This window comes from Gekko japonicus, unplaced genomic scaffold (genome assembly GCF_001447785.1).
Source record: "Gekko japonicus isolate JY-2015 unplaced genomic scaffold, Gekko_japonicus_V1.1 scaffold3547, whole genome shotgun sequence".
In the NCBI taxonomy this organism is placed as follows: domain Eukaryota; kingdom Metazoa; phylum Chordata; class Lepidosauria; order Squamata; family Gekkonidae; genus Gekko; species Gekko japonicus.
Genome location: NW_015165929.1, coordinates 69,471 through 81,984, shown reverse-complemented (window position 1 = coordinate 81,984; position 12,514 = coordinate 69,471). Strand labels below are relative to the sequence as shown.

The window sequence follows — 12,514 nt, the reverse complement described above, 5'->3', positions numbered from 1 at the left end:
ATCAGCTGTTAGGTTTAACAGCTGATTGGTGGAGAGTGAAACTGGCCAGAAGTGGCAGGGCAGCTTCCCTGGAAGTGCCCGTGAGGCTGCAGAAGGGCAGAAATAAGGTGTGCAGCACACATGGGGAGGCCTGGCATCCTCCCAGGGTGGGGGCAGGGCTCATCTGTGGTGAGCGGCGGCTGAGGGCAGCGGCCCTTGCGAACTCCCCATTCAAGTTTGGCTGGCAGCTCGGCAGCTGCACTGCCTCACCTGCCTCTGCGCCCAGCGTGGCCACACCCCACCCTGACCTGCTGGGAGGAAGGTTACGTGGCATGGCAGATTCGGTGGGGGGTGCTGAAAATTTGTGAGGGGTACCGCCCTGTACACCCCGTGCTTTGGCCCTGCCTACTGCCTGGTCCTTTTTAAACTGCTGATGTCAGGGATTGAACCTGAGACCTTAAACGTGCCAAGCAGATGCTCTGCTGCTAAGTCATGGCACCTTCCACTGCAAAAATAAAACCCTGATAAAGTTTTATTTTAGGAAGATCTTAAGGCCCATGAAATAAACGGCCAATATACCTGGATTCCTCTAATTTGAATATGACAGGGAGCCCCAGTGCCCTTGTTACTCATGGCAATTCCCTGTTTACCTTTCTCCAGCTTCCAAAACTGAATTTTAACTGACAGGGATCAACTCATCAGGAGCTTCTGCGACACAGATCCCTCTGGGTCAAGAAATCAGCTATGGCCCAGGCAAGCCCCATCTCGTCAGATCTCGGAAGCTAAGCAGGGCCGACTCTGGCAAGTACTTGGAAGGGCGACCTCCAAGGAATACCGGGGCTGGCCCGGGACACAGAGGCAGGCAATAGCAAGCCACCTCTCTGAAACATCCCAAGCCCCACGAGGGGTTGCCAGAAGCCCACCATGACCTCCAGGCATACGCACATACTCAAAAAAAGATATTTTAAAAAGAAGAACTCAGCTACGTATATGCATGACTCGCATTCATTCTACCCCAGGTAGGAGGCATTCCCAATGTACTGTGTCCTCCATTGCTAGGAAGAGAGATGTACACAGTTTTGGATTTGAATACTGCTATTTGGAAATCTACCCTTAACCTGGTGGTAGAAAGTGCCAAGTCACAGCTGACATATGGCGACCCCAGTGGGGCTTTCAAAGCAAGAGACGTTCCGAGGTGGTTGGCCACGGCCTGCCTCTGCAGACAACCCCGGACCTCCTTGATGGTCTCCCATCTGTGCACTAATCAGAACTGACCCTGCTTTGCTTCCAAGATCTGATGAAATTGGGCTAGCCTGGGCCTTCCAAGGGAGGGCCTTAACTTTGCGACCTAAATGCAGAATACCGATGAATAAAGCTATCTGAAAATGCACAGAAACTGGGCTTGCTGCAGAAATGTGAAGTTCGTGACGTCTTCTGACAGTCTGGTAGCAGCATACTGTGACTGAGTTCCAGTGGGCTATAACAGCAGCCTTTGACACAGGAATGACATCACGTTGTTCTGTTACGTCTTGGACAGGTATTGGGACTGCCCAACGACTGCACGTGGGTCACACACTTGGTGAGCACAGTGTCTTTTGCCACTCTCTCATGCACAGGACTTGGGACCTCACAAATGGACAGAACGTCTTCCGAGGCTTGCCAAGGGGCTGGTGCAGGAATGGGTTGTTACCTGCCTGCCCTCGAGGGCAAAGAATGAGCACTAGAACAGACTGTCCCCTCCTACCTGTCCCCAGCCATCCATGTAGACCAGGGGTGTTGAACTCCTTGGTTATGAGGGCCGGATCTGACATAAATAAGACCTCATTGGGCCGGGTCATGTGTGTCATAAAATGTAATGCCAGGTAGCGGAGATATAAACTTTATAAAAGACACAAACACAAAGGTGTTTTTTTTACTTAAAATAAAAACATGCTTAAAATATGAGCACTCTAAAGAACGGAAATGGGTTAGATTTGAGAACGAGATTAATAACAATATAGGAAGATTAGGTATTTTTTTACAAAGTTACGGCTGAAGACCTAAAACTAACAATAGGCCCCAGAAGAGAAACACTAGAAGTTTGGAGGAAATGGCAACCGAACTGGCTAGGGAGACCCTCTAGACGGGCGCCACTAGAAACTACTAATGAAGAGGAGCAAGAAACCAAATGGTGGGAAATTTTAAGGTCTAGGATATCACAGAGTGGGGGACTGTGGGGGACTTGTTTAGAGGGAAAACTCTTAAGCCATTACAAGAAGTAATAGAAGAGATAGGCAAGCAACACTGGTTAAAAATAGCAGGTCTCTATAAGGTGGTAAAGAAGATTAACAAAAAAGAAGAAATGTGGACAGACGAACCAATGGAAGCTATATATAAAGAAATGATTAAGAAGAAACAATGTCTAGTAGGGAAAATTTATAAAAAGATGATATCAAATAAAGATAAAATAACAGAATATTTACAAAAAGTGTGGAGTAGAGAAGGACAGATAACAGAGAGGATGGCAGAAAAATTATGAAAGGAATAGACGAAATCAAGGTAATTAAATTTAAAGAACTTGAATATAAATTTCTCACAAAATGGTACAAGACATCAGCCCAATTGGCTAACATGATCCCAGGATTAAGTTCCCTTTGCTGGCACTGTAGACAGTCTAAAGGATGGTTTGCACATATGTGGTGGGAGTGCAGAGAAGCAAGGGCATTCTGGGCAGAAATTATTAAAGCTATAAAGAAAGTATGCAAAATAACTTTAAACATAGACTTCAACGTAATGTTGACAAGCACAATGGGAAGCCTGATATTTGACAAGCCAATATTGTTATGGCACCTTTGTGGATTTAAAGAGCACGATCAATGATATTAACGGGTAAAGCAGTTATAGCTTTGGGTTGGAAAGATAAAAGTAGATGGACAGTTGAAATCTGGCACAACTACCTGTTTGATTTTATACAGTCAGACATCACTGCAACTTTATGCAAGGAGACAACATGGGAAGAAAAATCTGCAGAAGTTCGGAATAGATGGAAGACCTATTTAGACTGGGTATCAAAGGAAGGAAGAAAAGGCATTCAGAGGAAGATTCAGACTTTGTGCCCATGGCTGGGGTTAAAAGACTAAGGACAACATGAAGATAGGGAGGGGAGGAAAATTGTAAGAAGTTGAATAATACGCGGTGTAAAAGCAAAAAATAAAAAAACCCAATTAAAATATACGTTTTAAAAAACAAAACAAAACATGAGCACTCTTGCAATATTTTGTTTATTTAATGGTGTCTGATAACTGACACCTCTTGCTCTGAATTACTGCATCAAAATGTCTGTGCTGTTGCAGTCTTTAGTCTGCTGTTCAAGTGTGTATCTGTAAGCTGCAAACTGACGATGATGCAGCAGCAGCAGCAGAACTGGAAGAAGCAGCAGCAGAAGAAATCCAATTCCACTGTGGGCCTGACAGAAGGCCTCTGGGGGCCTGATCCAGCCCCCAGGCCGCATGTTTGACACTCCTGATATAGACCTTCCACTGAGGCCTGGTCTGTGTGCGGCATAAGGGTGCCAGGGAGGTTGCTGAAGCCAAACCTAGCTGGTGGAGCTCACCAGGCGCCTAGGCTGTTAGGTTTTGGGCACCAAGTCAAACCGCTGGATTCACACAGACTTTTAGCTGAGTTTTGTCCTTGGCTGCAGGTGCACCTGAATAATCTGGCTGTGAAGGGGGCACTCCCTTTCTTCTCCTGCTCCTTAATTACCTTGGTTTTATCTTCTTGGGGCTGTTCAAATTGATGATTTTTTAAGCTGATGCTTTATTGGTCATTGAGTTTCATGGGTTACCTGTTTTTCTAGCTGTAAAATTGCCTTTCTCTTACCTGACTCAGAAGCAATGGATGAAAGGGCGGCTAAAAATCTTTTTAAACAGTAAGAAATGTGCTGGTCTGCCATCGTAAACTGCAGAAGAGGGGTGGGCCATGGAGGCAGCAGGGCTGATCATACTGAAATGCAGTGGTGCATTTGCAAAAAAATGTCCCTGTACTCTCTATCATCTGCTACTTTCAGAGGTACACTGCCTCTGAAAAGGAAGGCTCTGTTTGGCTAATTATGGCTGATAGAACAAAGTCTGAGCCCAGTGGCACCTTTAAGACCAACCAAGTTTAATTCTGGGTATAAGCTTTCGTGTGCACGCACATGCAGACAGTTTGGAAGAACTTAGGTTTTGGGAGGCATCTTAACAGCAGGTTAGTATACCCAGATGTGGTACCTGTTAATTATTCTCTTGTGGACGATCTTGAGGATTATTATTCGTTCTGCACAGTCCTTAAGGAACTCAGACATTTTTTGCTTCAGAGCTAGTTTCATTTCATGCTTCGCTATTGCTTTCAGGTGATCCCATGATGCTTTGCACCGCTTCTCCATCTGACACAAATTGTCCTGAAGTTGCTCAAAGTCCACCTGAAAAGATGAAAAAAACAAAAAATAAACAACAACAACAACAACAACAACAATATTATGGAAACTTACCTGTAAGATAATAGAAAGATTTTAGTTAATGTTTTGAAAACTAGGTAAACAGGGACAAAAAGGGGGGGGAGGAGAAAAAAACTGAACCTAAAACTTAGAATCCAGAACCTGACAAAGGTTAATTAAATGCAAGAAAAGGGGCCAATATTAAAAACTTAATGAAGGAAATGTCAAGGGCTTCTTCAAATGATAGCGGTGGTTGGAATAAATTTGAAAATATGAATTTTAGAAAGAGTAGGCCGAAACTTGTCAGGTCAGATTTATCAGCCCTTGTGTTTTATCGCTTGTTATTTATACATAATGTGTGATTGGGCCCTTATATAATTTTTAAAATTTGTGATTAATAAATACATGTATTTTTTCATATATTTCCTTCACTAAGTTTTTAATATTGGCCCCCTTTCTTGCATTTGAAAACTAGGTAAAACATTAACACTGTTCTGTTCTATATATCTTTACCTGTACTGAAGAGGCTGAACTGGCACACTCGTTGTTATTATTGTTATTTTTGTAAAAATAAAAAAAGTTAAAAAGAAAAAGAGACCTCTTGCTGGTTCCACCACACTGAAAAACCGCTTCCCAAGAAGCCCAGCGGAGCCCGCGCCCAGCTCACCAGGGGCTCAACGGAGCTCATGGTTGAGCTGCCCGGGTTGGCTGCAAGTGGCACGCTGATGTTGGATCCCCAGGCATTCGAAATAACTCCACGTTGGGATCAAAGTAAGGTTTATTTCAAAGCGATGGTTCAAACAGGAACAAGGACATTGTTAGGAATAACTGCTAATACACATAGGCAACATAATAAAGAGATTTGAACCAGGTGAGGGCCAATGAGCCCAGTTCCCGCTGGCGGGAATAGAATTTAGAAACGCGCGCCCATTCCATGGGAACATAACAGTTCTACACAATCTACACAGGTTCAGTTCACAGGCTAGATACCCATAACAAGCCGAGCGAAGCACCGACTCCCACCACCAGCTGCATGACCTTGGCCAGTTCCGCAAAGTACAGAGTAAGCATAAGGTCAGGGGGGGGGGGGGGGGGGTAAAGGTTACAAGAAGCGTTAAGCAGGTAACACCAGATACAATGGCAGCTAGCTGACAGCTGACAACCGTGGACCGGGAGCCTCCGAGTCACCCAGAGGCCTGCAGTGCCCAGCCCTTACAGTCTAGCTGGACAACTGAGCTCTTATAAACAAGTGTGACTGTTTGTGTGAGCAAAATTCAAGCCGAGCAGCACCTTTGAGACCAAGAAGATTCCCAGGGCACAAGTTTTCAGGAGTGCCAGCTTCCTTCGCAGGGCTCTGCGTGCCCTGAGGCGGGGCATCTGCTGGTGCCCAAGGTTTCTGGCAGGGACCACTGCGACCGGCACCCCCTGCCTGCTTACTCGCCCGCGGTCTCTCCCACCCAAGCTCCCTGGTCAGTGCCGTTGGGAAAAGGTCTGCAGCCGTGAGCATGGGCAGCAGGAGAGCTCATGAGCAGGCTAGGGGAGGATGCGCAAGCAGCACACGGGCAGGAGGGAAGGCAAGCATGAGTGCCTGGGGGTGGGCAGAGGAGGGGAGGAGTGCCCTGGCAACTCTCTGCCCAGCCCTGTGTTTGTGTGAAACATTCAGTTTACTGCACAGGAAGCCTTCTTGCACCAAGCCCTAGAAGACATGTCCGAGGCTCTCCAACCTTTCAAGTGGGCACATCCCATCTGCAGAAACAGAAGAGTCTGTACTTATGGTGAATTTTTATTTATTTATTTATCCATTTATTTCATTTATACCCTGCCTTTCCCCCCAGTGGGGACCCAAAGCAGCTTACATCATTCTCCTCTACTCCATTTCATCCTTACAACAACAACCCGGTGAGGTAGGTGAGGCTGAGAGTTGTGTGACTGGCCCAAGGTCACCCAGCCGGCTTCCATGGCATGAGTGAGGTTTTTTTTTTGGAATCTGGGAATCCCAGATATAGTCTGACACGCTAACCACTGCACCATGATGGTTCTCTCTTGTTCTCAGTGTCCCCAAGGCAGGAATTCTGACGTCTAGGAAGATTCTTCCTCCTGGTTAGGACAGGTTTGAGTGGTCTTGTTTCCCTGAGATAAATCACAAGGTCTGACCAGGTAAAGTTCTAGGTGAACAACACTGTGCTTAAATTACGCCCCAAAATCCAAGACATCAAGACTGCCTATTAGTGCTAGGCAAGCTGAGGTAACTAATAGTGGGCCCTGTTTATTTATACATTTGAACAATGCTTAGATCTGAAGAAGGGTTAAAATATATCAAAAGGCAGGGGGGCCTTTACAAAACCTAAATCACGCAGTTCCTCTGATAAAAGCACAACCCTTATAGAGACTGATCACTTTAACACTTTTTCCAGTTCCTTCAATGTCATTTTTTTCATGAAAAAGAAACTGTTAATCGAGGGGGAGGCTGTCGAGAGGAGACCTTTCTTGGTACTCCAGGAGCAAAGATCAACTTGTGCAATAAAGAAGCAAACACTTCACTAGTTAAGTGTGTTTCCTTAAATACGCATCGCTCAAAGTCCAGGCTGCAACTTCCCAAAAGCACATGGAATAATGATGAGGCCTTTGGCAGCATCACCAGCAGGCCCCTCTTAAGAAAGCCGGTTGCGCCTGCCAGTTCGGTGATGGGATTTTTCCTACCTAAGTTTTGAAAGTACAATTCATTCCTTGGCCTGACAGGGAATGGTAAATAATGTGAAAATATGAAGTCCTTTTCAAAACCCTGACTCATTTACGAAATGAGGGCACACTGACTGAATGCATTCGCTGCAGTCAAACCACCAGCACAGGGGCCTTTCGGGCACCAGCTAATTGTCGGGGTGCGACTTTTCCGGGGGGGCTGACAGCCACGCTAGCCGCCCCAACGGCCCACTTTGACCTGAGCTCGTCAGAGGTTGGGGACTAAGCAGGGTCAGCTGCAGTCTGGACTTGGATGGGAGGCAACCAAGGAAGACTGGGGTTGCTCTGTGGAAGAAGGCAATGCGCCACACACACAGGGAGCGCGAGGAGCCCGAGGGCACAGAGGGTGTCGGGGAGCCATTCAGTCAACGATCTCCCAAAGATCCCTATTCCACATCTCGGTGACTTCATCACGGGAACTGCCGACAGGTCCTGGGAGATCCCGCAGTGCATTCTGGGATCCTAATGGATCTTTAAGTCTCCATGGGTGAGCATAAATCTGCTTGCTGCCCTTCCGGAGGGGAGTCACAAATGTCAAACCGACCTGTGGGAGGAAATGATCTGACCATGACACCAGCTCAGTTTTAACGGCAGTATCCAGATCGACTCCTGCGCAGATAACCAAATCCAGTGTGTGGCCTGCTTCATGTGTGGGGGCCGAAGTCACCTGGGAGAGTCCCAGTGCTGCCAAAGACGCTGGCCTGGGCCCCTTTCTGCTTGCCTCTGAGTCCCCCTGCCAGCCCGCCAGCTTTGTGTGGGGCAGCAGAGTCCTGGATGCTATCCATGCCCTTACCCTGAATGAGCTAGTGAGCAATCCTAAAGAGGTCTACTCAGAAGTTCCACTTTATTCAACGAGGCCTACTTCCAGGAAAGTGTTTGTAGGATCATAGCCTTTGTTTACTAATACATTCACGCTTTGCAAAATTTAGAATATTTTTTTAAGAACTGGAACGAAGGGCCAGGATGTCGGTCAGAGGTAAGAGAGAGAACAGACACCAAATGTGAGAAAGCTAAAATCTAAAATACAGATACCAGGAGTAAACGCTACACACACACACACAGGCTGTCAGTTCCTAAGAGGGCTCTGCTCACAGAGTTCTTAGAAGAAACAAAGCAGACAGAGATCTCTTTTTATGATTTATGTCACGGTCATTCCAGATCTCCCTTTAAAAAAAGTACCACCACCACCCCCCCAAACACCTGAAAAATGGTCACGATATGAGCAGTGATTGATTTTCTTTTTCCTGGAGTGCAGCGTGCAGGCAGCCGCTCTTCCAGTCATCAGACAGCCCTGCTTTTGCGCAACCAAGTTTCCAGGGTGCGCCACCAACCACAGCTGGCTTTAGCAGCCACACTGTCCCCCTATTTTATTTTATATTTTTGCTATTGAGATTCCCCAACTTGAAGCTAAGAAGCATGTTCAGGTGGGTAGCTGTGTTGGTCTAAAGCAACAGAACAAAGTTTGAGTCCGGTGGCACCTTTCAGACCGACAAAGTTTAATTCTGGGTATAAGCTTTCGTGTGCAGGCACACTTTGCATGCGGATGAAAGCTTATACCCAGAATTAAACTTTGTTCATCCTAAAAGTGCCACTGGACTCAAACTTTGTTCTAAGAAGCATGTGTTACTCTGATATCTCTATGTCCGTTCCCACACTCTGTGCCCAAACTGTGTCCTGTTATTTTTTTTAGCCCAATGCCAGAGAAAATACTGCAGTGTACCATAAAGCAGTCACCCAATGTGAACGTCAAAGTCTTCAGACAGAAATCAGTAAAGCTTTACTACACAAAACAATATTCAATATTTATTTAATGACCATATTTTCATATCCGTAAAGCAATGTATTTTGTAGCTACAGCTTTATACACCCAACAAAGTCTCTACACTAACCCTGTGGATTATCTTAAAGCCAAACATAACACAAGGTGGATTCAGGTGGAAAGCAGCAGAACAAAGTTTGAGTCCAGTCAGGCACCTTTAAGACCAACAGAGTTTTATTCAAGGTATGAGCTTTCATGCACAAAAGGCAAAAGCGTGGCCCTTAATCTTTAGTTAACCAATTAAAATTTCTTCTGGACCTTTCTGAGGATAGTCTTTTAAGTTTACTATTAAGGGACTCATATGTCAATCCCTGGTTTGGTTATATGGATGCCAAACGGCAGAGGGTGGTATTGGAAAATCCTTGTTTTGTCAACTATGTCCTTCTCTACAGCTTGCTCTCTGGTGAGAAAAAGATTGCTCCAGTGGGACCTTAAATAGCACTCTTGTTCATGCCCACCATGTGTGCTGCTTTTTTTGAGTTTACATATTTAAATTCTTGTTGTCCGTATATGGAATTCTTAACCATCCCAGCTTATAGAAGAGACTTCTTTTGAGCCAGATCCAACATACTGCCCACTAACATTTTGAGTGAACGCTATTCTAAAAAGCCCTACTCTGAGCATGTATGTGGATGTGGAACTGGTTCTATCAAAACTATGGAGCATGTCTTATTCTTTTGTCAAAGATATAAGCAATTAAGAACACAGCTTATTGATCCGCTAGTTCCCGATATAGACATCCCTGTAGCAAGTAAGCTCTGATTTTTGCTTCGTGGTTATGATCTAGCTGTTATAGTTCCAGTAGCTAAATTCATTTTGGGTTTGTTCGAATATAACAGACACGAGGAGAATCTAAAGAATGTATGTATGACCAACGAAATAAATTATAGGTCAACATTTTGCTTTGCAGTTCAGTGAGGTTAGTTCACACCCTATAGGTGTCAGAGCCCCTGGAGAAATAAGTTCCCAATAAGAGTTATTCAAGAGAATTAAAGTTTATTGAGACATTGATAGGATCCAGACTCTTAACTATTCTTTGTTAGAACTGAGGTCAAGCATGCGAAGCAAGCAATTATACCACAATCGAATAAGACATTAGTGGCTCTGGGCCAATTGCACCTGAGTAAAAAGCCCACCTAACTAACGGCATCAAATTCCCAGGGGAAAGAAGATACTAAAGACAGTTCAGGCCTCAAGGTTACATGGCTAAGTCGAAAGAGAAGAGTGGCCAGAAACGAAAGTATACATGTTTGTTCTCACCCCCACGTCTCCATGGCAACCAGGCCCAAGTAGAAGCCTGGCTGACAATAGGCTAGGAGCTGCACCTGTAGAAAAAAGAAAAAAAGGTGCCACTGGACGCAAGCTTTGTTCATGGCACAAGGGGATATGAGTAAATTATGTAACTATAATAGCTATCATTCATTAAATTCAAAATTATATGCAGTAATATTTTTAAAAATCGGATATTTTAAATATTTTTAATATTTTTTAAAATGGCTACTATCATTTTGCATGTAATCAAGGCCAAAACAGATGTGACACTGGACATTATGTGAGTGGGGCTCCCACAAACTTGGTTTTGTGGATAAATAGCCCTCACTAGCCTGAGCTTGTCAGAACTTAGAAGTTAAGCAGGGCTGTCCATGGTTAGTACTTGGATGGGAGACCAGCAAGGAAGTCCTGGATGGCCATGCAGAGGCAGGCGATGGCCAACCACCTCGGCTCATCCCTTGCCTGGAAAACCCTATGAGGTTGCCATAAGTTGGCAGCGACCTGATGGTGCTTAATTGTTATTATTAGAGATAACATGTGTACAGGAGAAAGCAGAAAAAGGGGAGGTTAATATTGCTTTGGGTGCAGAGGATCCAGGTTGGTAAAAAGAAATAAATGTGTGTGTATTTGTATCATATGTCTTCAAAGTGGAGACAACCTCCCTAAAAAAAACCATTGTTATATTCACAAACCTGTATGCAAATATATGCAATTTTTTTTCTGAACCTGCATGCAAATGTAAGATGACCTCCCCCTTTTTTTGATGGCATAACTGGGGAAAAACTCTAGTCTCTCATTTGAGTTAATGGAGTATATTTATATCTGTGTGTAATATCTGTGCAAGATATATATGGGTCATATGGAGTCCAAGCTGTAATGTAACTCTAATGTAACTCTCAATGAAATATTCATACATTATTTATGCCAATTTTCCTTAAATAAGATTTCTCATACTTGGAGTCTGTCCTATTAAGCAGGGAGCTCTGTGGGAGGAACAGAAAAATAAGGGAATTATAGATGCGGGTGCAGAGTGGTTTGGGAATTAGAAAGAAGTTGTGTGCAACAGGATGCAAAAATTATCTGTGTAATATATTAAAACCTGAATATAAGAAATGGCTACTATCAGCACACAATCAGATGCCAACAGATCATAGAACCTGTAGTTATGTGTGTATTTCTTAAACTCAGAATAACAGAATTGTAAAAACCAGTCAAAATTTGGATCCTTGGAAAGCAGATGCAAACAATTTAATCCTAAATTAGAATGCCAATTACTGAGAAGGAATATATTCATTCAGTTCTTAGTTTCAGAAAGAATACACCCAGTTCTTACTCTCACTAAGTTCGCATAGTGGGGAAAACACTACACAGGGAACTCTTAGCCTCTGTTGTTTAACTTCCTTGAAGTTTTTGCAAGATATATATGGGTCATATGGAGTCCAAGCTGTAATGTAACTCGCAATGAAATATTCATACTTTATTTATGCCAATTTTCCTTAAATAAGACTTCTCATACTTGGAGTCTGCCCTATTAAGCAGCCTGGATGGCTTCCAGCTTCAAAATCGTTGATTTGTGGCAGCCAGGAATAAGAGGGAAGAGGAATTGCTACAATAATCCATTTCTGAGTTTGAAAATGCAGAACAATTCTAAAGGAAAAGGCCCCAGGCACTTTAGGAACGAACAGAGTTCATACTAAATAAACGTAGACACAATGTAAGACAATTACTGGGCAGGCTGAGATAGCCCTGGAAGAGGAACTCTCTCTTTCTTGTTTAATTCTGAAGCTTTGGCTCATTCCCCCCCCCCCCCGCAAGCCCAAACAGATGAGCTCAGCCTCAATACAAACACTGTATATGCAACTTTCACTCCTTGTACAGCTGCCTTACCAGTGACTCTTGAAACATACCTATTGTTTGCCTTCAGACACGACTTTCTCAGTTTTGTCCCCCCTCTCAGTGTACTCCCCCCAGAACACAACACATTTGTGCTGTCCCGGCCATCCATCCTTGCCATCTGTACCCACATGCTCACTGCTTGCGTTGTCATGGCTGCTGCCATCTCTGGTCCTACACCTCCTTCTGCCAAAACTTAAGTTGATTAAAAAATAATAATGGAGAAACTGGCCTTTTCTCCGGTGTCTGAATGGGTCATCTCATTATTATGTTTTTTTAAAACAAATGTTTTATTGCTTTTCACTATAAACTACAAAACTACACACTACAAATTCAGAGTAGCAAGGTACATTAATGAT

General features: G+C 44.2%; 1 protein-coding gene across 1 annotated transcript in view; it reads right to left on the bottom strand.

Annotated features, from left to right (window-relative positions):
* FHOD3 (formin homology 2 domain containing 3) overlaps positions 1 to 12,514 on the bottom strand; it is a gene marked incomplete at its 5' end in the record, with an annotated part of 113,085 nt that overhangs the window by 33,603 nt on the left and 66,968 nt on the right. The window contains one exon of the mRNA XM_015411417.1: positions 4,227 to 4,417. Within this exon, the coding sequence (XP_015266903.1) occupies positions 4,227 to 4,417 (191 nt within the window). The remainder of the gene's footprint in view (positions 1 to 4,226; positions 4,418 to 12,514) is intronic.